This window comes from Crocodylus siamensis, chromosome 1 (assembly GCF_052110815.1).
Source record: "Crocodylus siamensis isolate JL-2025a chromosome 1, ASM5211081v1, whole genome shotgun sequence".
In the NCBI taxonomy this organism is placed as follows: Eukaryota; Metazoa; Chordata; order Crocodylia; family Crocodylidae; genus Crocodylus; species Crocodylus siamensis.
In genome coordinates this window covers 219,873,764-219,898,978 of record NC_143395.1, presented here as the reverse complement: position 1 = coordinate 219,898,978, position 25,215 = coordinate 219,873,764, and the positions used below count along the sequence as shown (strand labels likewise).

Below are 25,215 nucleotides of genomic sequence, written 5' to 3'. Positions count from 1 at the left end.
GTGTGCTGCTTCACAAATGCAGCCTGCCACACTACAGCTTGGGACACAATCCCTCTCCCTCCTTCTCACAGCAGTAGTTTGAAACAGAATTAAGAAATATTTGTAATGCAGCCTGATATCTGAGGATGAAAACTGCCATAGGGGATAATAATAAAAGATCCAAATGAAAGCATTTTAAAAGGTGTATTTCCTTTCCCCTAAAATGCTGCCTTCTCCTTTAAGAGTCTTTTTTTCCCCTTTCCTTGCACATGGATAGCATTCCTCACTTTAAAAAATGCAGGAGAATGGAGAGAACAAGGTCCTTCCCTCTCTTCCTCAGACCATCCCTCGATTGGTTCAGAGAAGAAAGGCCTGTGTTTGATTAAACCCAGGCTGAGTTGAGTAAACAGTTTGAAAACTCTCTTGAACTTTCTGACTTGTCAGGCAGACAATTTGCAATCAGGCCAGTGTCGTTCCCACACCTATCCTCACCAGCACATCAGCCAGAAGACTCTGTTGGTAGGAAACTCCAAGAGATTATTTTGGCCAGCCACCCACTGTACCTTTGGGTCCCCTGGATAGAGAAAGAATGGCAGAATTGAAGGTAAGTGATTTGGATGCCCCAGACCCTTCTAGTCCTGGGGAGAGTGCATGTGTGTAAGATTTCCTTTCTTGCCCATCTTCTACTCCAGCACCTGGGTGGCAGTTCCATGATCCTTTGAAGCCCCAGAGAATGGGTGGAGGGGAGGATGGAGAGGACGCTTTTTAGGATTTTGTTTGAATTTGTCTGCAGTGAAGTGCCTGGTGCATGGGGTGGAATGGAGGCAGTCAGCTAGCAGGGCTGGTGGGAGCGGTGGTCTGGGGCTGATGTCCAGACGTAGTCAAGGAAGGGTGATTCTCTGGCCATATATACATCTCATCCATTCAAATTAAAGTCCTTCTATTTATTTGTTACATTAATGTCACAGTAGGGTTTGCCTCCCTCTGGATGGAGGATTTTGCTGTGTCTCATCTGAGCTGTTTTGAAAGCCCCCATGATCAGACTGTCCCCATTCAAGAATCTCACATCTGGATGCTTGTACTCCCCTTCCTCCCCCAACAGCAACCTCCTGTGCTGGGGCTGCTGGTGGGTGTTTCCCAAACAGCCAATGAGATTTGCTTTTCCACATCTGCCCAGCTGTTGCAGTCTCTACATTAACACTAAAGCCACCGGGAAAAAGATCAGTTGCCATGCTACTGGAGTTTCTTCTACCATCGAAAAGTAGCAGGAAGCACCATGAGTCAGGACTCCTGAGTTCTAAACCCAGCTGTGCTACTACGTCCCTAGTGATCGCTAGCATACCATCTCCCCTCTCAGGCTCAGAGTCCCTGTTGGCAAGATGGGGACAGTGATATGCGTCCATCTCCCAGCCAAACCACAACGTTTCAGTAGCAAATGAAAAGTGCCATGATAGCCTGCAGTGAAAGGGTAAGATATCATTCCCTATGAATAGAAATATCCGAATCCTGCACCAGAGCCATGGTCCATCAAGTCTGTGACAGTACCTGGTTGCAGCTACTTCTGAGGAAGGTGCAAGAAACCTTGCAGTTAGGCAGAGGTTATGCGGTGACCTGATTGGTCTGTTTTACAGCTCTTGCCAGAGGTGTAACAAACAAGTTCTGTGCCCTGGGTAGCAGCAGCCAGCAGGGGCAGTGATAGCAGCTGGGCTGGTGGTAGTAGCTGGGGCTGGCAGTGCCAGTAGCTGCCATTCTTTGGTTCCAAGGTGGTGCCTGGGGCTGTGCCCCAAGTGCTAACCCCTAGTTATACTGTTGACTCTTACTCTGATAACTCTTGGTATTCCTGGCATTTATCTAAATGCCCAGTCCTTTAGGATGCATGGTTATTACAGGGCACTGAGTTCCAACACTCCACCGTGGACCTTTTCTTGGCTCCACATTTTCTGCCTGTCTCACCAACAGTCCCCTTGTACTTGTGTTCCACATCAGAGCGAGCAGACACATTCCCTTCCTTCTGCACTGTATCATTCACTATTTTTACATCTCTGCCACATCCTTCTGACTCCCCATAAGTCAGTCCTGATCTCTCTGCTGCCCTTCCAAGGTCTCTCCTCATTCTTGCTGACTTTCTCCAAGCCCCCTCTAAATCTGCCATGTCCTTTAGGTCAAGCAAAGTCTGTAGGTCTTGCAAGGCTTCCACAGTAGGATACAGCAGCCTGGACATAGTAGAAGCCTGTTGCTGTCAGAGAGCTCAATGTCCTTTCAGGAAGAGTGGGATGTCTCCAAAACTTGGAAGTTCAGAGTCGAAAACCTTCTGGTCCTGTGAACCAGGTGAATGGTTTGGGGCCAGTCCTCAAGACAGATCCCATGTGCAGGGTTGTTCTGTGGGCTGAAGCCAATGCAAGGTTGGTGTGCACGGTCCATGTGTAGATCTAATCTGGTGCATAGGCTTGGTCACACACACTGGATCTGGTTGAATGTCCCTTGCACACATTTCATGGCACACCAACACAATCTAGCATATAGGGCCATGTCATCTAACCCACGGGGCTCTCCACAGGTCTGGAAATTAGGCAGCAGGGTAGCTGCAATTAATGCAGTCCTTCACCATATTTTTGGAGCCCTGGGGAGACAGCGTGACAGAGGTTAAGCATCATTACTCTGAAAGATCCAAGTCTGCCTTTTAAAGTTGTGTGGAGGTAAACACCAAACACAAAAGTTAACCCCCACTTAATAATATGTACCATCTACTCTTCCACCCAGAGGTGCTTGCTTCACTAACAGCACAGCCACTGTTCACACTAGACAATGCACCACAACCTGAGGGCAGGGAGCAGTGTGGGTATGCTGAAAGTGTATTGTCTGTGGTGCATGCAGACTGTGCTCCTAGTCAGGTGTGCGTCTCTATGTGGAGGAACAGCAGATACCTCCTCTTTGTCACCTTGTCTATTCATTGCATTGGTCAGTGTGTGCTAGATGCATTATGTGCAGTCCAGTCTTAACTGATGAACACAGTGGTGTTTTTGTGTATGGACGAATACATTATTCTTCAGTATCATGCATCAGTAGTTCATAGAAGAATGTATTATGCACAGTGTTTGAAGAGGGGCATTAATTATATTCCAGGCTGTTTATTCAGACTTCAAAAGCATTTTTTCCATGCCTGCTGTCTAATCCGTCTGACAAAAGGTTATGGTTTATAGGTCAGTGCATGGCTCCCAATGAGAGCACTTCACTTTGTGTCCCAGCCATTTAAATCAATGAGCATTCTTTAATTTTTTATGTTGTGCTCAGCTTTCATCTCTTCTGTTTTATTGAAAAATGTCAAAACAAAGACGAAGTATAATCAGATGAATTCTTAAGAGCACATTTACATAATATGCTGCAGGATCATGAGAGAAATAATAATAAAAATCCCCCAAACAAAAGCTAGAACCATTGCAAACTCTTCTTTTCAGAGAAATCTCCTTCTTAGGTCCCTAGAGCAGCCTCTCACTAAGCTTCTCATCCACTTGGGAGCATTTTAACCATTTTGATGATAAACTGAGGACATGTAGCTGTTAATAACTACCCAGTCTTGTGTCGTAAAAGGACTTAATGAAGGAGAGGATTTCAGATTGGTGTGTTCCTAACAGGCCTAAAACGTCTTTCATTCAAAATTTCTTTAATTGGAAACGTGGGTCCTACTCCCATAACTCCATCTGGACAGGCTACTACTGGATAGGCCTTCACAAAGTCCCTCCACTGAGCCAATCAAGTGCCACTGACCTAGGTTGGACTGAAGGATCAGAACAAGGTGGGCTGAGCAGAATAACAGGCAGAAGAGTCAACACAGCTATCAGCAGCAGGTGTAGGATTCAGCCTTTTGGCCCTATGTACATTGCATCTCTGCCTTATTTTTTTAAATGGTGACAGGAATTGGTGCTGGAACTGCTCCTGGAAAAGGAAGCCTTCTGTTTAACTAGACAGCTGACTCGGCCATGGGCAGCACTTGCTTTCACCAGTCTCTCCCCATTATACCCCAACATGGGATGGGAGGATGGGATGGAGTGCACTGGCAGCAAGTTTGCAGATGACACCAAGCTGGAGGTGTAATAGATACATGGGAGGGTAGGGATAGGATTCAGAGAGATCTGGACAAATTGGAAGATTGGACCAAAATAAATCTTATGAGGTTTAACAAGGACAAGTGCAAAGTCCTGCATTTAGGATGGAACAATCCCATGCGCTGGTACAAACTGGGGGCTGACTGGCTGGGCAGCAGCTCTGCAGAAAAGGACCTGGGGATTACAGTGGACAATAAGATGAATATGAGTCAGCAGTGTGCTCTTGTTGCCAAGAAGGTGAACAGCAAACTGGGCTGCATTAGCAGAAGCATTGCCAGCAGATTGAGGGAAGTCACTCTTTCCCTCTATTCGGCACTGGTGAGGCCACATTTGGAGTAGTGTCCAGTATTGCACCTCACCCTCACTACAGAAAGGACATGGAGAAACTGGAGAGAGTCCAATGGTGGACAATGAAAATGGTTTGGGGGCTGGGATACATAACTTAGGAGGTGAGGCTGAGGGAACTGGGTTTATTTAGTCTGGCAAAGAGAAGACAGAGAGAATTTAATAGCAGCCTTCAACTGCCTGAAGTGGGGTTTGAAAGAGGATGGAGCTGGACTGGTCTCAGTGGTGGCAGATGACAGAACAAGGAGCAGTGATCTCAAGTTGCAGCAAGGGAATTTGAGGTTAGATGTCAGGAAAAGCTCTCTCACTAGGAGGGTAGTAAGGCACTGGAATGGGTTACCCAGAGGGGTTGTGGAGTCTCCATCCTTGGAGTTTTTTAAGACCAGGTAGACAAAGACCTGGGTGGGATGATCTAGTTGGGGCTGGTCCTACTTTGAGCAGGGGTTTGGACTAGATGACCTCCTCAGGTCCCTCCCAAACCTCATTTTCTACAATTCTAACCCCAGTCCAGCAAGAAGACTTCAGTCTCAATGGCCTGTTCAGTGCCTGGCTGCTCTGTAAAGCCAATTAACAAGGCAGCTAGTTGGTGCCAAAATTTTTCTGATATGGCCGCCTGCCTGCCAGGACCCGGATTTAGACCTGCTGAACTGCAGTCACACAGTGACAGTTCCATGCATTCCTGGTAGCGTGGATGGCATTCCCCTCAGTGCAAACATGTAACAAGCAGGGTTTGTGCCCTGGGAAAACTATGCAGGGGAGCAGGACAGTTGTGGAGAGGGGCTTGTAGCAAGGAGGTGCCATTGAGCTCTGGAGGGGTTGAGGCTCAGAAAGTGTGTTGGAGGTGGGGCAAGGAAATCTTACCTATTCCAGGAACTCATAGCCAGTCCCTGGTTTTTTTTCTGCTGTTTGCTGCTACCACTGTTGTGGCTGCTGCTGCAGCATGGTCTGCTCCCTAGGGTGACCACCTTTTAAAATGTACAGGCAGGATACATGCCTGCCTTCCCCTTCCCCCCCCATCCCTGCAGCACAGCTGGAGCAGAGCCAAGTGGGGAGGGGGCAGATGTGGGCTCCATGCCCTGCTGCCTTTTCCCCAGGAGCCCCGTGCCAGCTGCATGCCCCCTGCTTACCTAGCAGCAGTGGGGGGCACAACCCCCATGCCACTGCCTCCCCAGCTGCTGCCAGGCAGGCAAGGGGATCATCATCATGGTGGTGCGGGGCTCCTGAGGGAAGAACAGCAGGGTGGGGAGGCCTGAGCCTGCAGTGGGCAGCCCACATCCACTCCCACCCTGCACACAAGTCTGGGGGGCATCTGCCTCCCCTCCCCATGGTTCCCTCCATGGGAGAGAGTGCACAGCGGCAGGGAGCCACCCTCCCCCGCAGCCCCTGGATGAGCCAACCATGACTCTGTCCTGCTCCCTGCGCCAGCTCCAGAGCCCCATGCACCCCCCCCAACTGGGCTGCACCCCCGGCCCTAGTCCTTGCTCCACCCCCTGCCTCACCATGGGGGCCTTGGTCTGTGCCCTCCACATGCTCCCTCTGCCCTCCATAGACTTACTTGCAAAAAGCTGCTCTCCACGCTGCCCAGCTCTTTCCCAGCCATGTGCATGTGTACGGGCTGCATGTGCACATGGTGCACCCTGCGTCCTGCTCCCGGCAATCCCTTGCAGGCTGGAATACTGCCAGACTGCAAGGGGAAACCCGGATCCCTGCACAATTCTGCAAATCCAGGACCAATGCTGTCCCAGAGTCATGCAGCCCAGGACTGGGACTTGATGATCCCATTCCAGGACTGTCCCACTCAATTAGGGACAGTGGTCACCCTACTGCTCCCCTCAACTGTTGCTCTTACAGCACCCTCGTGGTGTCTGTGCACCTGGCTGCTGCTACAAGAACAACACCGTGGAGCTGCTTTTCCTGCCAAGCCACAGACTCCACAGGGGTGGGGAGAGGCAATTCTGGCACCCTTCCTAAGTTGGCACCAGGGGCTGGTCCCCCACTGTCCAGCCCCTAGTCATATCACTGCCTCAATGCCTGAGCTCTGAGCACCCTGGGAGGCTGCTGGTGCTGGCCTTTCAGGCCTTTATTTCCCAGCCTGGTTTATACATGCATTGCTGTATAGCCACAGCAAAACACCTCAGGCAAAGCAGGGTGTTAGACTGAGCTGGAAGGGAGGAAATGAGAGGGGAGTCTTTTCCAACATAGGATGAAAAAGGCAAAATAAAACAACAGTAACAAAAGCCTGAGAGCCAAATAAACAACTCCATAATAAATAAAAGGCAGGACATGTCTTCCCACCCCCAGGCTACCACCAATGAGAAGCAGATGTCTTTTTCCAGCTCTCAGAGCAGTTACCTGTGGACCCCTCCTCCCATTTCTGGGAGCTGGAAACCTCATTTGACAAACAGTGACTCAGCAGCAGCCTCCTGCCCCTGCCAATGCAATGCAACTGAAGTGGGGAAGCCAGGGCAGGGCTATGAGAGTGCTCCCAAAAAGCAGCTCTTCCCCAGAAACCTGCAGCCCCTCCAGTCTCCAGGCTCTGTGTGTTGATAAGGCATGATAAATGCCTCTGCAGCTCCCCCTGACTGCGCAGCGTATGAGGGGAGCAGCCAGCAGCTTGCTCTGCTGGAAATCTGCCTGCCACCCAGAGCTCTCCTGTCATCCTCACGCCCCTCGGCTGTGTTAGATGCAGTGCAGCAAAAACGTGGACATGGAGCAGATTCAGTCACGAGCTGCTTTTGCTTATTTACATCACAGCAAATGGGCAGGAGTAGACCTTTCGGGCACCCTAATTTGGATGCAGCCGATCTTTGATCCAGCCACTGGATTGAGTCAGCTGTGCATGTTTCAGGCTTTTGAGCTTAGGGGCGGTGGGGGGAATTGATAGGTTTTTCCTAATAAAAATTTCATGCAGCAGTGAACTGAGCGACAGGCTGGTGGGTTTTCCACCCATCTGAGGGGTTTTTTCAATCTTGAGGGGATCCTCAGACAGAGTAGCGGGCCACAGACTAACCCTATCTCTGAAGAGCCAAGAACTGTCTCACCCTCCGTCAGTGTTAAGTTGGAACATTAAGTTGGTGCATCTACTAGTCAACGAGATCGCATAGCACTTCTTTCCCAGGCAGTAAGTGCTTTGCAGATCCCTTGTGCAGATGACGTTACACCAGGCCCAGGCCTGCCCCTTGCTGCCTCTCCCTGCCTCCTGCCACGATACAAACTCCCAGCACGTTTGCATCTTTGGGAAAGGTGAATGCAGTGAGTGAGACTTCACTCATTCTGGAACTGCTGCAGTCCCATCACATCTTGCTGCATTTCCGTTGATCGGCTGGGGGAGAGGAAGGGTGGGGGGAAGAGTGTGTGCTCCAATACGGCACATTTGCCAGTGCTGCTTTTGGTGACCTACTGCTTTGCATATCAATATGCATTTTGCACCACTGCTTTGTAGAGACTTAAAGAGAGCAGAGTTCCAGTGATTTTTCATTTGCAAGAGAGGAAGAAGAGGAAAATGTCCTCCTTTAAACCAGAGGATCCCAGTTGGTTTCACCTTTAGAACCAGTGGGGTTAGATTAGGATGGTTCAGACCCTAAATTCACCCTATAATTGGGACCCCTGAGGTTCAGCCTCCATGTCACAAGTCTGCTTCCCCACCTGGAGTGGCCTTGGCAGGATCCCCCCTCAAGGGACAAGGCCAGTGGCTGGGAATCCCTACCCTTTGGGAGCAGTAAGAGTTCCCTTTCCACTCACCAGATAGCCAGGGGTGGCAGGAGAAGTCCTCCTGCCTATCCTTGCCCCAGCAGTCAGCAAGTATCTGCATGTGTGGGTGAGCTAAGCCCCTTACATTTTTCTTCTCCCATTGTGGGCAATCTGCTGTTGGGCTGGAGGTGGCAGGCCCTCTCCTGAGAGCAGTGTATTTGGGGTAGCCATTCCCAGTCTCTCTGGGCTTACAACCCCACGTCCTGTGTAAGCCACCCTGTATTTTCCTGGCCCACAAGGCACTACTTCACCGTCAGGGCGGCTAGGATCTGGAACCAACTTCCAAGTGAAGTGGTGCTGGCTCCTACCCTGGGGGTCTTTAAGAGGAGGTTGGATGAACACCTGGCCGGGGTCCTTTGACCCCAGTGCTCTTTCCTGCCGTGGCAGGGGGTTGGACTCGATGATCTGCTCCGGTCCCTTCCGACCCTTGAAACTATGAAACTAAGTGCCACAGGGTCACTTAGGGTAATGAGCCTCATCTTCTGGGAATGGCTGGTCTGGGAGTTAATGCAAATTTTCTTACAGATGTTCTTTCTTAGCTGAATTAAGGTACAATGTATGCTGGCCTTTCAGAGCCCTTCCCCTTGAGACCCTTCAGAGTGGAACAAGTGGAGCACAAGCACACATGCATATGCATCCTCACACCCATCTCTTAACAAGGCAGATGTTTTAAATGTCAGCCACCTGCAGGGGGGGGTGGGACTGTGAGAAATGCTGCTTTAGGTCTTCTGGCCCTGAACGTGAGCTGCTTCACCAAACATCAAGTTGCCTGAGGCCAGGTCTGCTGTCAAGTGGTCTGCGCTGATGTAGCTGTAGTGGCATAAAGTCTTACAGACTAGCTTCCACATTGGCGTAGATAGGGATTTGACTATAGAGCGAGATGGGAGGCAGCTGCCTTTGTTTCAAACCAGGATTTGCCTTTCCCTTGCACACATACTCAGGTTGGGGGGTAGCACTGAAACCTCAGAGCAGCTACTCCAGTGACTAGAAGCTCCTCTTCAGAGAAGATTTAACTGCTGCCTGTTTAAGGCAGAAAATATGACTGTCAGGGTTCCCAGGTTCTCATCTTGGCTTTGCCACTGTTTTGCTGCATACCGCTAAGACAAGCCAGCTACCCTCTCTCTGCTTCACCTCTGCAACCTGTAAATGGAGTTGTTAATATTTAACTCCCACCATCTGCGTGAAGCTGAGTTCATTGATCATTGCCAAAAACTGTGTTAATGCACGGTTCAGGTTGGTGCCTCCTGCCTCTCTCTAACACAGAGATCAACTCAGTGCCAACTGCTGGGAATTCGGAGTTAACTCTAAGCTGAGCAGTTACAGCAACTCACTACAGCTCCAGAGGAGCTTGCTCTGGTCTGGTGCCAAAAGGGTGCTCCTACCTACCCAACTGTAAATGGGTATCCAGTGGATTAAGCTAAGGAGTCAAAGGCAGCCAGATGTGAATCTGATCACATCACTCCCTTCTATATCATGGGCTCCAGACACTGATGCATCCTACCTATGCTGGCCCAGTGGACTGTTAGTCTGCACACAAGCATGTCACAGGATGAAGAGAGGAAGCCAGCAACTGAGGGTCTGGGAGCTGTGCCCCAAAACCTCTGCCTCTCCTCTCCCCCCTGTGCTTTCAGCTCCTTGCTTTTGCCCTTTGTGCCCTCTTGGAGGTCTGGGAGAAGAGGGCAGGTGGTATTTCAGGTGCCACAAGGAAGGAACCCAGGCTTCTTCCCTGCTCCTCCTGCCATAGAGGGGAGCTGTATGCCTGCGCAGAAGCAGGGATGAGGATTGTGCTCAGCTCTGCCACCCCCAATCTTTGTGGTAAGCAGCTACAGGCAGAGCCAGCCTAGGAGGGTGTGCAGATGACTGTCTCTAATATGGTTCTCCAGTTGGGCATCAGCATAGAGACCTAGGCTGAGAACCTGCTCGCATTTTAAATCCAGGCTTGCCCAGGGTGGCAATCTCCCCTGTGTGCGAGGGTGGAGTCCAACCCCTCATGGGTGGCATCAGGCTGGGGAAGATCAGCAATGCAGTTTGAGCCTTGGCTGCATCTAGCGAAAGAAGAAGCAACATTTTTACTGACAGGCCCTTGTGTAGGGAGCATGATGTCTCAGAAACTTCTTGCTCCAGAGGGCTCCAGACTGGCAGCACTGGCTATTCCCCATGCTCCAGTGTCGGTTACAGGACAACATGGGGAGGCATGTGGATTTTAAAGCACTGAGGAAGATCCCTGTTTAAAGAGTAACCCTATTCCAGTCTTAACGCTGGTGGAACCAGTCCTCCCCCCCCGGCCCCGCACTGTTAGCATTCTTTGTATAGGAGGACCTCTATCATTAGTATTGAACTAGGGCAAACTGTCATCTTGCCTGCCTATGAAGTGCTTTCTTCATCTGGGGCTGGGTGCATTCAAAATGCACAGGTAGATTAGACAGCATGGGAACCTTGCCCATGCCTTCCAGTATCATTGACATTTAATGGAGCTAGCCCCCAGTTTATACCTTGCAAAGACCATCTATGGAAAAAAAGCAAACCAAAATAGACCATGTGGCAACATCCAAATGGGTCCAGAGATCCTAGAGAAGGCAGAGCTGCTTGTTTGAAACTCCTAACATGTGTGCCTGTTGTGTTGTTATTTTGCAGTACATGTCAGGATTTGGGAACGAATTTGTCTCAGAAGATCCACGCTGCCCTGGAGCTTTACCAGAGGGACAGGTACTGATGTGTTATTCTTCAGTGTCACAGGGTAATGTGATACTGTGCCTGGCTTCAGTAAAAACAGCCATACATGAATGACTAAACAAGAAACTTTATTTGTGGAGCAGAAGGCAAGCCTCTGCAGTCCCTTGGTCTTGCTCTCTCATTAACTGCTCCTAGCAAACTGAGACACCATCGCGCAATTCCCAACTTCCTCAGTCTCCTGTTAGGGAGCATCTGTAAATGATAACTTCTATCACTACACTGCCCCCTGCCACTCCGACATCACTTTCCCTGCCATCAAGGCGATGCTTAGGGGCCTCCTTCTTGCAGTGTCAGAGCATTAGCAAAAACTAGAGTTCAAATGCTCCATTCAAACTTCTCTCCAAGTCACTCCTACCTTTCCAAACCTTTCACCTCAGGGGCTGAAGTCTCCCAAGCCTGATCTCTGTCCAAGCCTGATCTCTGTCTCAATCCTGTTTGAGACTGAAGAAAGGTGGGGGAAATGAATGCTTGCCTCATTATGAAGCAATTCCCGTGATTTCTTCAATTGGCTGTAGCACTGAAGTGGATCAGTGTAGAGGCTTGAAATTTGGCAGAGAAATAGCCCTGACTGAGAAGTGTCTCCAGGTGCACCTGTGAAAATTGCCTCTGATTAGGCTGAATTGCAAGCCTTGGATAAGGTCCTGGCTTCTTTCCTGAGATGTGGACAGGAAAAGAAACTGCCAGTCTGATTATGATAATGTCAGAAGTAAAGAAAAATGAATTAATTTATTTCTAACTCCATTACATTACCCCTGCTTTTGAAACAGAGGCACCTCTGTCTCACTCACTCTACACTATCCAACTACAGTAATCAGATCAAGTCACCAAGGCTTATGAAATCAAAGACCTGATTCTGGTCCCAGGATACATCCACTGAGCTAGTTTATCGGTAGCTCTGCCCCTTGACAGATGCCTTGTCCCTGGCCACTGTATTGGGACTGGAAGTCCCACCCCCTAACCCCTGACCCTTGCCACCAAAAGTCCCGCCCCTTGCATTTCTCCCCAACCCCACAAAATATTCCTTTTGGGAGGGTGGGATTGCCATCTTAGAACCAGAAAAAACCTCAAATCGTACTCTAAAATTCAAACACCTACTATAACATGTTTTAATTTTGTTACAAAAAATATTTTTGTCATGATTTGTGTATACGTAGTATATATAGAGGTGACTGCATAATAACTCAAAAATAAAGTCTTACTCTTGTATATTGTGTGGGGGGTGTGGGCTGGGTGGGGGGTGTGTAAGGTGGGCTGTGGGGGTGCTTGTAAGGGGGTGTGGCTGTGTGTATTGGTGGGGCATAGTGTATGTTGGTGTGTGTGTATATGTCAGTGGGGGTTGTGGGGAAAGGGTGTGGGTGTGTGAGGTTTGCGGGGTGTGAGGAAGGGTGGGAGGGCAGGGACCACCCCCACACACACACTTCCCCACATGGCATGCAGCATCAGCAGGCAGGGGAGCTCAGGGCACTTATGCCTGGTGCAGGTGCTGGTGCCAGGCAGGGCACAACTCCAGCCAGCACCGTACACAGGGTTGAGGGGCACAGCCTGCTCAGCTGCCTCTATTGCAGGGGCTCCATGCTACGTGCTGGCAGCATCCACACTCGCAGTAGGGAAGCCCCGCACTGGATTCAGGGGGGACAAGCAGGGGGCAGGGCTCCCTCCACTCCCAGTGGAGTCCAGCGACCTGTGTGGCATGGGGCAGGGAAGGCAGCTGACTCCAGCGTGGGGCTTCCCCCAGTGTGGGAGCTACAGGTGCGCAGCACGCAGTCCCCATGATAGAGGCAGCCAGGCATGCTGCGCTCCTCACCCCTGCATGCAGTGCTGGCTGGAGCCGCGCTCCCCCTGGCACTAGCACCTTGAGCACCCTGCCTGCAGCTGCTGCCAGCAGCAGAGGCTGTGTGCCATGTGGGGGAGTGTGTGGGGGATCTCCACACCCCCACCCTCCCTCGCACCCACACCCTGCCTAGCTGAGTTCCATGCTCCTGCTGCCCCCAGGGCACAGGCTCTGCACTGCTCTCCGCACTTCCACCAAGCTGCAGCTCCATCGCCCCCGCTGCTTCCCTACCTGCTGCCCAGAGCGAGTTGGATGCTAGGGAAGCCAAGCAGGTTCCCATAAGGGCAGCTGCAGCAGGGGCAGCAGCAGCCCTGCCTGGAAGCTGTGTGATGGCAGAGTCAAGTTAGGCCTTTCCACCCATGAGGGTGGGAGCAAGGCGCAATAGGGTACATTGTGGGGGACATGTATGCATGTGTGCCTCACTCCCACCCTCATGGGCGGAAGGGCTGGATGAAGCACTATTTGTTGGTGGGCACTGCAGGCCAGATGAAAGTGTCTGGTGGGTCAGATCTGGCCTGCAGGCCATATTTTGTCTGTCCCTGTTGTATAATCACTTATACTTGGGCACAGTAGGAGGGAAAACTCTCCCACATCTGGATGGTACTGTTTTGCACACACTTTTCACTCTGCTAAAGCATAAATGATATGCCAAGGGGCAAAGCTGTGGAGGGTCATGCCCTCTTTGAGGTTGCGTTAGGAATACCAACTTTCGCATTTCTCACTTCTCAGAACAGCTTGCCCAGAGGGCACAATATAGTATGCAACGCACAAGACAAGGATGGTTCAATGCAGCCTAGAGACCCACCCACATCCACAGGGCAGACTAATGGCTGCTCTCACCTTATATAGGAGGGAGCAACCCCAGGTCCCTACAGTGCCCATATTTTAATGCATGATTGCATCCTGGGATTCAGAGTCTAAGGTCTTCACCACTCTGTTGAAGAGGAAGACAGCTGCAATCTGAATCCATCTTGGCAAATTAGCTATACCTGTCATTCTCCTGGCTGCAATATATGAAGCTGAACAAAGTTTGGTCACCCCCTAACATATGCAACATGAAAAGAGTTAATGGAAAATTTAAGAACCAAATCTGAAAAGTGGCTCTCTTCCTCTGTGTAGTGTTTATAAGGTGGCATCTGCAGTGATGCTAGCTAAGATAAAAATTACAAGCCTACTGATTCCCTTGCTTCAGGCTAAACCATTCAGACAAGGTGAGGCTAAAGGATCAAAAAGATAAGGGGGACCACGTAAGCTTCTCAACTGACTGTCACACCTGGGGCTGGATCCTGTCAGGACAGAACACAAGACTGTCTGGAACGCCAGCCTCCTCTGGTGCAGACGCGTGACAAAAGATTGGACCAGACAGACTCTCAGTCTTAGCTGGTGCAAAACATTCAGCAGGATCCTGGAGATGCCAAGGAGGATGAATGGTTTGTCCACCCCACTGTGGCATTTCCTATCCTATTTGGTGGCTTTGTTTCTCACCGAGTTCAAATAATTCAGCATCCATCTAATTAAATTAAGTTTAAGTTTTTTCACCAAAAGGGAGGAACAAGCCTATCAATTTTAACTCCAAAGATGCTGCTTAAAACACAGCCAGCAAAAGCCCAGGGGAATATTGTGTGTCGGGGGAAGAGTGGTTGCATCTATGTGGATGGTTTGGAAACCCTGCTCAAATTCAGAGGGTTCCACCAAAAATGCCCCTACCCAGAGGGGCTATGTAACAGGATGGGGTCCAAGGGTAAAAGTGATGCCCTCTGGTGGCTGTGTTCGTCCTGCCTGCTGTTTCTTCTGCCTCCCAAGGTCTCACCCAGCTTCCTTGGCTGCCACATCTTGATGTTAAAGATGTAGTGAAGCTGCCCTTGGAAGCTGGTGAGCTCTTGGTGCTCCTTCTCTATACTAGGTTCTTTCCTTGGGCTCAACTTGGCCTGCCTAACTGGGTGCTGGCCCCACCACCTACAATCTTTTGGCGTTGGGGCTCTGACCTTGCCACCTCAATCACCCAAAAGCAGGGATGGGCAAAATATGGCCTGTGGGCCAGATCCAGCCCATCAGGTGATTCTGTCTGGCCTGTGGTGGGTCCCTTGGCCCCACCTGGCCCAGACATGGGCTGTGGCCCACGCAGCCAGTCCTACCAGCCCCAGACACAGCCTGGCACAGAGAGCAGCCCACCCTATCCCCAAACATGGCTCTCGGGCAGACCAGGATCTGGAGTCTGCAGGGCCAGGCAGCATGGCAGCATGGCAGTAGGGTGGGAGAGGAACAGTAGCCAGACTTGGCTTCTTGGCAACTCCGCTGGCAGCAGCTCGCTCTGCCCTCACACTTCTGGCTGCCACTGCCAGTGTCTTTACTGCCACTGGACCTGACTTTGTTACCCAGTTACCCCTGCCCATCTGCCCTACACCCACCACCAGGGGCACTAGATGGAGCGGGTGGGCAGGCAGACATGAGGTCTCCATGGAGACAGCCTGGGACCCACATGGGCAGGGTGTGCTTGGCTAGGCAGATAGGATGGGGATGTGGGTGGGTAAGGAGCAGTGTCCATGACTGGGATGGGCAGGCAGGGGCTGGGGCCAAGATCATGGCGAAGTGACAGCATGGGGCTGGGGCCGAGGGCAAAGCTAAAATCCACTCTCTGCATGTCCCTGTGACAGGCACCAGTTCTGCGGGCAGGGCAGGGCAGGGCAGGACAGCACCCAGGGTTTTAATAGCCTGGGGCTCTGCCCTCTCTAGTCATGTGACTCAGCCCTCAGCCTGCACTCAGGTGTTACACCTTAAACCTGGAGCTGCAGCCACTGCTTTCCACCTTCACCTCTTTAACCCCTTGTGGGTTTCCCTGGCTCCACATAGCTCTGTAGCTGGCCCCTGCCTAGCTGCCTATTTAACTGCAGCCCTGCCATACTGGTTCCCTACCTCTCAAAGTAACAGCGGTTAAGGGCCCCTACTACAAGCTAACCCCCTACTACAAGCTCACCCCACTGGGTGCAGAAAGCCCCTACTACAAACTAACCCCCCCGGGTGCAAGGGCCCCTACTACAAGCTAAACCCACTGGGTGCAGGAAGCCTGGTGCCATGTTTAATGCCTGCTGAATGGAGCCTTTCCTGATACAAAGAGCAGGACAGGTAGGGGAATCCTTTCGCCAGGTAAACATGAAGCATAGACTAGGTATAGGTAATCCCTGCTCCAGAGCAGCACATCAGCCCGCTCATCAAAACACAACTTGATGGCCTAGTTCAGGTTCTCTTGGCTTTACTGACACTTCCCTTCCTTCAGCAATCCCTCTATTGATCTTGCCCCTCATGGTTGCACTGGAGGCCAGTGTATATCCTAGTGAACATGTTGTGTAGCCTCCTGAGAACACTCTGTCAGCTGCACTGTGCATGGGAGTTGTTCCCAGAGGCTGGCTCACACCCATTTCACACGTAGCCTCCTGAGAGTAGGAGGCACCAGACAGGAATCATTCCTGGTTAATCCTGTTATTGTTGAACAGATGGGGAAGTCTCTAGGTCCTTCACCCCTGGGGGAATCAGGATTACATGGATGCAGCTCTATTTGCTGTACAATTCATGAGGTGAATGCTGATGCTTTGTTTTTAACCTTTTTTTTTTGTCGTTTTCGCCTCCGCTTTAGAATAACCCACAGATCTGCCCCTATGGTCTCTATGCAGAACAGCTCTCAGGCTCGGCCTTCACCTGCCCCAGGCCCACCAATAAGAGGAGGTATTGTGATGCTGACTTGTGACTGCCACAAATTATTGCTGTGTACAGGACAGGCCTGGGGAAAGCTGGCCATGCTCAGTTTCCCCTGAGTATCCCAGAAGATTGGACCTGACGATTGGATCAGCTGTTTATGGCAATAAAAAATGCACTTTTAAAACAACAACAGGGAGTGAGAGAGGGTGGAGAAAGGTCATGGCTGGAGTAAGGCAAAAAACCTATCTAATGGTGGAGGGAAGAGAGGCCTCCTTGGGTAGGGGATATGGATGACAAAGGAAGAAAGGAGATGTCTCATGGGATGAACTACTGGGGTAGGGGGGATGGCATCACTGTGAGTCTGTGAAATAAGGTGAAGATCTCAGCTTAGTTACAAGCAGCCATTGTAAACCACTGCCCTCAGAACCACCCCTCCTATGCTCCTGGCTGGTCTCATCATGCAGAAGCTGAACTCTTCTCTCTTTCTTGGGGAGGTCCTCCAGGGTTGGTAGAGGCTGGTATTGAGGAAGCTTGCAATTCCACTGCCTGGCTGTCTCTGCTCTTTGGATAAACACAGGTTTTGCTTTCTGTCAGTCTGGCACCCCTGGCCATCTCACAAAGTACCAAAAAGCATTCCCAGCACAGACTGGATTGTTCCAGTCCCAAAAAATGTCCTTCTGCCTCATCTCCATCATTTTGCTCTGGCCCCTACCTGATCATGGAGGATCAGTATATCATGTTGCTGCTCTCCCATATGCTTCCCTCTCCGGTCTGCTCCTCATCCAAACAAAAGGCAGATGTATCCTCTGAGCTGCTTCATGGTTCTCTGCTTTGCTGCCTGGTGCCGGCTCTCTCTTGGCATGCATGGGGAAGGGAGTGAATCATTGTTGCTGCGTGGAGATGTCCTTGATGGAAATTTTCTATCTCCCAAGGGAGTGCTCTCTCCCCTCCTCTTAACTGCAGCAGTGATAACACATCAGAGGCAACACATCAGAGGCTTTGGCATGCCTGTTTATTGCCTTCCTGATTATCTCTGGCCTCCTGCCTGGTTAAAACCCATCTCCTGGTTTGGCCCATTTCTTGTGTGTATTCTGGCTCAGGCACCCAGCTTAGAGCAAGGGGGAGGGGCAGCCAGCAATTGGCATGGCAGGCAGGAAGGAAGCAGAGCAGAAATCCATTTCTCCACAGGGGTCAGGCCTTGGGGTCTGTCAGGGTTTGTAGGAACTGGAGTTTCTTGGGCTAGGGACAGACATTCAAAAAGCCTGAGCCTAAATTAATTCAACCTTTGCAGGTTAGTCTAACCTGCAAAGCTTGAACCAATTTGGAGTGGATAGACATTTCCTTTTCATTCCAGAAATGCAGGCACATGCCTGCAGGGGCTCAGGATAGAAGCCAGGAGGGGGGAGTGAGGAGCACTAGAGCAGCCCTCCCTTCCCTTCTACAGTACTGAGCTGGTTGTGGGGTGGGGAGGGGAAGGCATGGCCAGGCCCCAGCAGGATGCTCTTATTAGCCCAGCAGGGAATTAATAACAGTGTGTATCACCCCTAACTCAGTATTTATCACCCCATTAAGAAAACAACAGAGAGACATTACCAGCTACCTGCTGATTCTGTCTTTGTCATGGCACAGACCAGAGCCAGCATGTGGTCTGCTAGCTAATACACAGATACCTCTCAGCAAGGCAGAGGGAAGGGGGGAATTCCTGCTTAGCAGGGAGTGGTGACGGGGAGAGGGGAGCAGCCTGCAAGTCTCTGCCAGAGCTGCAGCCAAGGAGCAGGGGAGTGGGGCCAGCTCTGCTGTGGAGCAGAGCGCCCTGCCCAGCCCAGAGAACATGCTGGGATCCTGGGGGTGTCTGGTACAACTTAAACCAGCAAGGGGTCTGGGACAGACATTGCATAAACCGGTTTGACCCAAATCAGTTAAGTCTGATACTACAGTCAACCAAGTTTATCTCAAACTGGTTTCAGCCATATTCAAACTGGTGTATGTGCACTTAAACTGATCACTTAAACTGGTTTGTGTTCAATACCTGTCCCTAGTGCAGGTGGATGCAGAGAGCAGGGCCAGACTATAACACAAGTCTCATGCCTGATTGCCCCTAAGGGGCCAACTACTATGTGGCTTCTGAGCTTACCTCTAGCCAGAAGGGAGGACTTTGTGTTCCCAACCCTGGTGCACAGTAAAAGGGAAGGCCAGACAATTTTTCCTACTGGCCAGCTACACAGGAGCTGTGCTTATGGAGAGGCTGAGACAGTAGACAACACCAGACCCACAGCTCAATGGCTAGAGTTCAAATAAACCAATTTATTCAGAAATTCCCATGCTACCTTTACTCCTTCTCCTCCTAGTGCTTCTTTCCTCAGGGGAGCAAGCTGATACACTAATTTCCTTGCTATCAGAAGCAGCTATATTTGAGGAGAAGGCGCATTCATGATCCACGGGCATGATGCGCATCATGCTTGTGGATCATGAATGTGCATATGAAAGCAAGACCTAGAGCTTACACAAGCTGGACACTCCTAATTTAGCCACAGCCTGTATGTAACACGGGTGTTTTTCTTCTCTGCAGCTGGCTTTATAGAATTCTCCCCTCAGTCTGCCACAAGCCCTTTGAATGCATTCATGAAAACCAGCTGACACATGACTGGGATGAAGTGGAGCCTGACCCCAACCAGGTAACCATGTCTTAAGAGAGGAAACAGCTGCAACAGGCTGTGTTGAGCTGGAAACTTTATGTTTGCTTTACTGGAGGGTCCTGTGCATTACACACCAAGGGAAATGTGTCTTGAAAACACATGTAGGTCTGAACCTACCACTGGAATGAAGGCCAGTTCCAGTTTATTAAAAGTCACTTTTGTGTTCTGTCAAACACGATCATGAGAGAAACCAGGATGCACCTGTCTCTAGCCTCTCCCACCCAGCAATCTCACAGCACACAGCAAACAATACTCAGTCCCCGCCATGCCCCATTTGCTAAGTAGACATTAATATCTCTACTTTATTTCTGGGGAAGCTGAGGTACTGAGAAAGTAAATGATCTGACCAGTCACCCAGTGAGCTGACAATCCCAGCAAGATTAGAACCAGGACCCTGACTCCTGGTCCTGTACACTGGCTACCAGAGGATGCTTTCCCATACAACCCAGTGAATAAGAGTTTGTCTCCACATATATTTAAGATCAACCTTGAGGTTGCCCTCAACAAATCTAAGCCAGAGGAATCAACCCTTCCCCACTCAGATTACTCCTTATAGCTTGTACTACAGCCGTCTATCATGTCCTGCTTCTTTCTTGAGATCAGCACTAAGATACCATATTTACAAGCATATCACTCACTCCTGAATAAGATATGCATCTTGTTTTGGGAAGACAGACTGAAGAACAATTTTTTTCCCAGAATCTTACCTGCCACAGCAGACTCCCCGTGGCTGAATGCTGGCTGCACGGAGTGGGGCTGGAGTCCACTCATTATCAGCATCACTCACTCTTCCCCTGCAGCTTCACACCTAGAGGTTTAACCCTCTCACAGCTGCTGTTCCCTCAAAAGCTACTGTCAATTTGGTAGCAGCTGTGAGAGGGTTAAATCTATAGCTATAAAGCTGCATGGGGAGGGTGAGTGATGCTGATAAGTGGACTTTGGCCCTACTCCATGTGGCTGGGGGCCAAGAACAGCGCCTGGCAGCCATTCCAATTCCCCTATGCCTCCAATTCCCTCACTTAAGACATGCACCCCCAATTTGGGATGGTTAATTTTCATTGAAAAGCTATATGTGGTATGAGAGTAAATATGGTATATCCTTGGTTGCCCTGCAGAGCCCTTCTAGGAATTAGTCTATGGTGTACTTATCTCATGGGTTTGGCTCTACTTACAGGCAATGGAAGGATGAACACTGAGAGAACAAAATCTTGGACACAGTACCAGATGCTCCACATTTGGCTCTTACAAGCTGAGAGACTGAAAGGGGCTGGTCAGTTTTGGGGGTCCTGTAACCTCATGATTTGTGAACTCTGTTCCCAGGCATGACCCCGCCTGATGCTGATCTAGCACTAATTTTTCAAATTGGGAATGAGAGTCCCATTTTAAGGAGTCCATGGAGAGACAGCTCTGACTTCCGGGGCTGTTCAGGAAAATCTAGGACAGTTGGTTGCCTTATAGAGAGAAAAGCAGAGGGGTGGGGGAGAATGCAGAAGTGGCAGAAGTAGGGAACAGGGAATTGCAGGATTGCAGAAGATGGACTTTCTGTGCTTTGCAGGCAGGTTTGGGTTGAATTTGTACCTGGCAATTCCACAGAGCTGCCAGGGTCTGCCTGGATGGCACCTGGGGACCAGGTTCAGGGGTTCACATATAGATGGGTGCTGGGCAGGGCCGGATTAACACAAAGGCAAACTAGGCACATGCCTACGGGAATGAGCTGCGAGGGGCACCAGTCCTTCCCTCGGCGGTGGTGGCACAAATGGCTCCATCTGCCTCCCTGCTGGCCTCGCTGCCACAGTGACTGCAAGCCCACTCCCCGCAAGTGGCAGTGCTGGGGTGGGGGGTCTCAACTGGCCCAGGGCCATGAGTTTGTTTGCCTAGGGCTCACTAAAGGGTTAATCTGGCCCTGGTGTTGGGTATGGGCTTGAGGCAAAGGCTCAAAGGCACGCCTTATAATCAGTGCAGACATAGGCTCTAATGCTGCCCTTGGCACCTTGGCTGTCTGTTAGCATAGACCAGCACTGATGTCAGGCTGTGCTGCCTCAAGGCTCCCTGCAAGCCAGGGTCTCCTCCCTGCAGTGCCTCCGTCTTCATTTTCCCCAATCAAAAATTCATCTGCCTGGCAGGCAGGCAAACAGACTGTCTCTACATGCACCCCCTCCTCTCTTCATTTCCTGAGATGTTTCCCCCTTCTAGCCAGTTTCTCTTCAGCTCCTTTGGGAAATCAAGGCTTCATCCTGGAGAATCATGCAGAGGGGCTGTATTTGTTTGCCTCTTTTATAGCCTTGCCATCATCTTTAATCATGATTTCCTCCCCCTGCCAGCCATACAGTTCTGGTCTTCGCTAATCCACTGCTTCTCTCCAGCCATTCTCCCCTCTACATGATCTCGTCTTCATTGGCTTTAGCCTCTCTGGGGTTTTGTTCTCCAATGCATCATCATTAGCTAATTTCCCGCCATCCGGCAGCCTCACCATTTATCACAATATTTCCCCAGTTCTGCTGGAACGTTTTCCAGTCACTCACCAAATAGCTGCGACAGGATCATATGCATGTATTTCTGCCTCACAACCCTTCTCAGCTGACTGCTGTTATAGTTTCATCGTTCCTGATGCCTTTTGCAAACAGAATCTCAAACTATTTATCCTTTTGTAGGTACCCAGCTCTAAAATCTCTACAGCTATTTACGCTCTTTATCTTTGCTCTCTTCAAGAAAACTAACAAAACTGCCATCCCCTCCCCTCCCTTTACCAACACAGTCATCCAATTTGAGGGGAAGGGGATGCATTTCAAAGAGCTCTTGGAGGGAGCCAGTTTTCAACTTCCCTTTTTGGAGATGGAGTTGAGTTTCAGTTTCTCTCACAAGGAAAACATCTCCTTGTTTTTCCAAGTCTTTTGGTAGAGCCCACTACTCTAGTATCTAAGAGACTCTAGACGCTTAGCATCCTAGGGCTTTTATTTATCGGGAGTCAGAAGACCTCCACGAGACACCAATATCCCATTTCTTTTTGAGGTCCTGGCTGGCAACCTGTGGGTACAGTCATAGTCTGTGTGTCAGTTGTCAGAACTAATTGGCCATAGAAACAAGTCCAGTCCACTGTCTGTCTAAGTGCTCACAGTCTGTGGGCACGAGTGACCTTAGATCTGTGCCAGTAACCAGCATTTTGCACAATTTAGTACAGCCTTCCATTAAATCTTTCATGGACCTGTTCATCAATGCATAAGGAGCCCGTAGAGTGGGGCAGGTATGGACTTCATCCAAAACCCTCTGAAGCGGGGCAAGTGTTTCCCTTGAGTGTACGGTATGTTGGGCTCTAATATAATAACGACTAAACAACCCACCAAATAAATACCATAAGATGCTGGTCCTAACATCGAGCATGGCAGGGGGATCAAACTGTTTTGGAGGAGGGGGCCAGATCCTTGTTTAACTATGTCCCCTGGGCTTGGATATAAATCCACCACCTTCAGTCCACAGAAGAACTTACGCTGCTATCACTGGAGTTTTCTGCAGAAACAGAAGGGTGAACACAGACTTTCTGTGATAACTGACCCTTTATTCATTAGTTATTCGATAGCATATTGTCACATTCAGTATTGTCAGTGAGAAAATCTGCCCCTCTAAACAACCTCAGTTTCTGATGTGCTTCTCTTCCTTCTCCACCTTCCATGATCTGTTTTTTCCCTGCATTTCCTTGCAAGCAGCGACTCCCAATTACCAGCCCTCAAGGGTTTAACATCACTGGGGAAGAATAGTTCAGGTTTAAATGTCACCAGTGGCCTTTACAGTTGTCACACCAATGAGGTGATTTCTTGAAGTCACTGCTTGAGGCTGTATGCAGACTCAGACAGAGCCTGGCATCAGCTTGCACTTATTCTAGACCCACCTTTGGAAAGTTTTCTCTGCAGTTACAAGGGCTAGAAATTTGTTAAAAATGAAGCCTAGAGGTGTACCCTAACATAGTTGTTTCATGCTGGTCACAAAAGTACAGATCAGGGCCAGGCCTAGTCTAAAGACTCCTATGCTTGAAACTCTTGTCCTACACTGATCCCTCCTGAGGTTTTTGCCCACTTTCTGCAACATCTAAATCACCCCCAGCTCCAAGGTACCACTTGTTGGGCAGCCCAGGTTTCTTTGGGAGAGAGTCCCTGACAATGTGTTGCTATGTGGCATCCAACACACGGATGTTTCATCCAGACCCTCCCAAGGCCTTGCATCCAGCAATGAAGGCAAATGTCTTACTCAGTTCCCAGACCCTAAAGCTGTGAGGTCTAGTTTAAATCAGTGTGATCACATTTACACCCTTTACCCTTCTCCTTCCCTTTTATGTCCTTGGATCTCAAAGTGATGCAAGGTCTCACACTTGTGAAGCAAGTAATTATCATCCCCATCTCACTGAGAGGAGACTGAGACAGAAAGAGGGGATGGTGAGATTTCTTTAGATGGTGAGTTCCTTGAGATTGTGATTTTGGACTTTCTAGGGTGCATCTACACATGCTGTTAGCATGGAGCAATAAACTCCAGCACATTTTATGCCGGAGTTTATTGCTCCCGGACCTGGCTCAACATGCTGTGGAGGGGCTGGCTGGGGCTCAGAGGTGCTCCAGTTCAGGGCTATCTGGCATGCCTGTATGAGGCACCCTCATGCCCCAGCCAGTGCCATCAGCATCTACATGTGGACTGCTACACACTAAAGAATGCCATCATACTTGTCACACCCTAATTAGGCAGCTCTACAGTAAACATCTCATGTAGATGTGTCCTCTGCCCCCTAGCCCTGTCTTTTAACCTCTGGGCCATCTTTTCTCCTTCATGTGCCCATCCATCCCCACATTCCCCAAACTGCCCTGTCTCTTAGAGAAGTACAAGATTAAGAAAGCACAACATTTAGTAAAAATGGAAGATGAGTGATAGGTGTTTCATTCAACACTCTCTCCTCTGTACTTCTGATCTCCCTTCTCAGGGTCCAGTCCTAATATCCTTCAACACTGACACCTGCAGCACAAATGCCATTTCCCTGGGTTCAGTAGGATTCTGCCAGGAAGAATTGCTGCCCGGCTGACCTGACCCCACTGGCCAGGCGAGGGCTTGAACTGCAGGGCTTCTCTAGAAGCAGATGGCTTCAAAGAACACAGTAATTATGTGTCAAGTAGTAGTGCCAGGCCTGGGGTGTAGCTGATTAATTAACGATGAACCCCTACCCTGTTTTATGCACTGATGCATCTGGCGCAGCTAAGCTCACTGGCTCGTTCTTTTCTTCCTAAGGTTAATTCTCAAGGAGACTCTGATGAGTAGCGTAAGCTCAATATTTAGATTTTATTAAAAAAAAAAAAAGATTGCAAAATCCTCTCGGTTTCAAGGCTTACAAAGCAGTTCAGCAGAAGCCCAAACTCTGCTCTCTTGTTATACCAGTGTAAAAAGGAATAACTCCTGATTGCATTTAGATTGGTGTAAACTTAGGGTCAGTGAGATCAACATCAGAGCCATGGGCTTTCTGGTGCTTGCAGGTGTCTTGGTTTATTTTGAAGCCTTTGCTGAATTAGGAGCATGAATGCAACCTTGAGCTAGTGCCTGTGAGCTGGAGAATGAAGCTGACTGTGACATCAAAAGGAATAAATGCTTTGAAATTCCCTAATGCTTTGTGTCCAGGGCTCTGCCACTGCTTTGCAGACAGCAATTAACTCAGCCCTCAGCACCTCTGTGAAGCAAGTGTTATTATGCCTGTTTCACAGACAGGGAGATTGAGGCACAGGGAAGGGCAGGGAGCAGCATAGCAAGTGAAGCATAAAAATGCACCAGTGATGAAATAGCATCAGCAGTAAATAAAAAGTTGGCTAAACTGATTTTTGTTTTGCTTTTCAGGTACAAACAGCAATGAGGGAGGAGACAGCTTTTAAATATAATTTTTTAAGCTTGAGAGCACCTGTCTTTAAAAAAAAACCAAACAGTTTTTTTTGCAAACATTGTAAAAACCCACCGAAGCAAAAAATGAATCCTCAAACCAAAGTACTCAGGCACGAAGGAAGAACACAGCCTCTCTAAACAGAGAGTTGGTTAGCTCAGTTAGCCAGAAGTCAGGCAGAAGTTA

At 49.7% G+C, this 25,215-nt stretch overlaps 1 protein-coding gene across 1 annotated transcript in view; it reads left to right on the top strand.

Moving 5' to 3' along the window:
• The first annotated feature begins 272 nt into the window (after positions 1-272).
• Positions 273-25,215, top strand: part of HGD (homogentisate 1,2-dioxygenase) — a 39,228-nt gene continuing 14,285 nt past the window's right edge. Inside the window, exons 1-4 of the mRNA XM_090057166.1 lie at positions 273-583; positions 10,812-10,883; positions 16,373-16,461; positions 19,004-19,109. Coding sequence (XP_089913292.1) covers positions 569-583; positions 10,812-10,883; positions 16,373-16,461; positions 19,004-19,109 — 282 coding nt within the window. The 5' untranslated portion in view covers positions 273-568. The remainder of the gene's footprint in view (positions 584-10,811; positions 10,884-16,372; positions 16,462-19,003; positions 19,110-25,215) is intronic.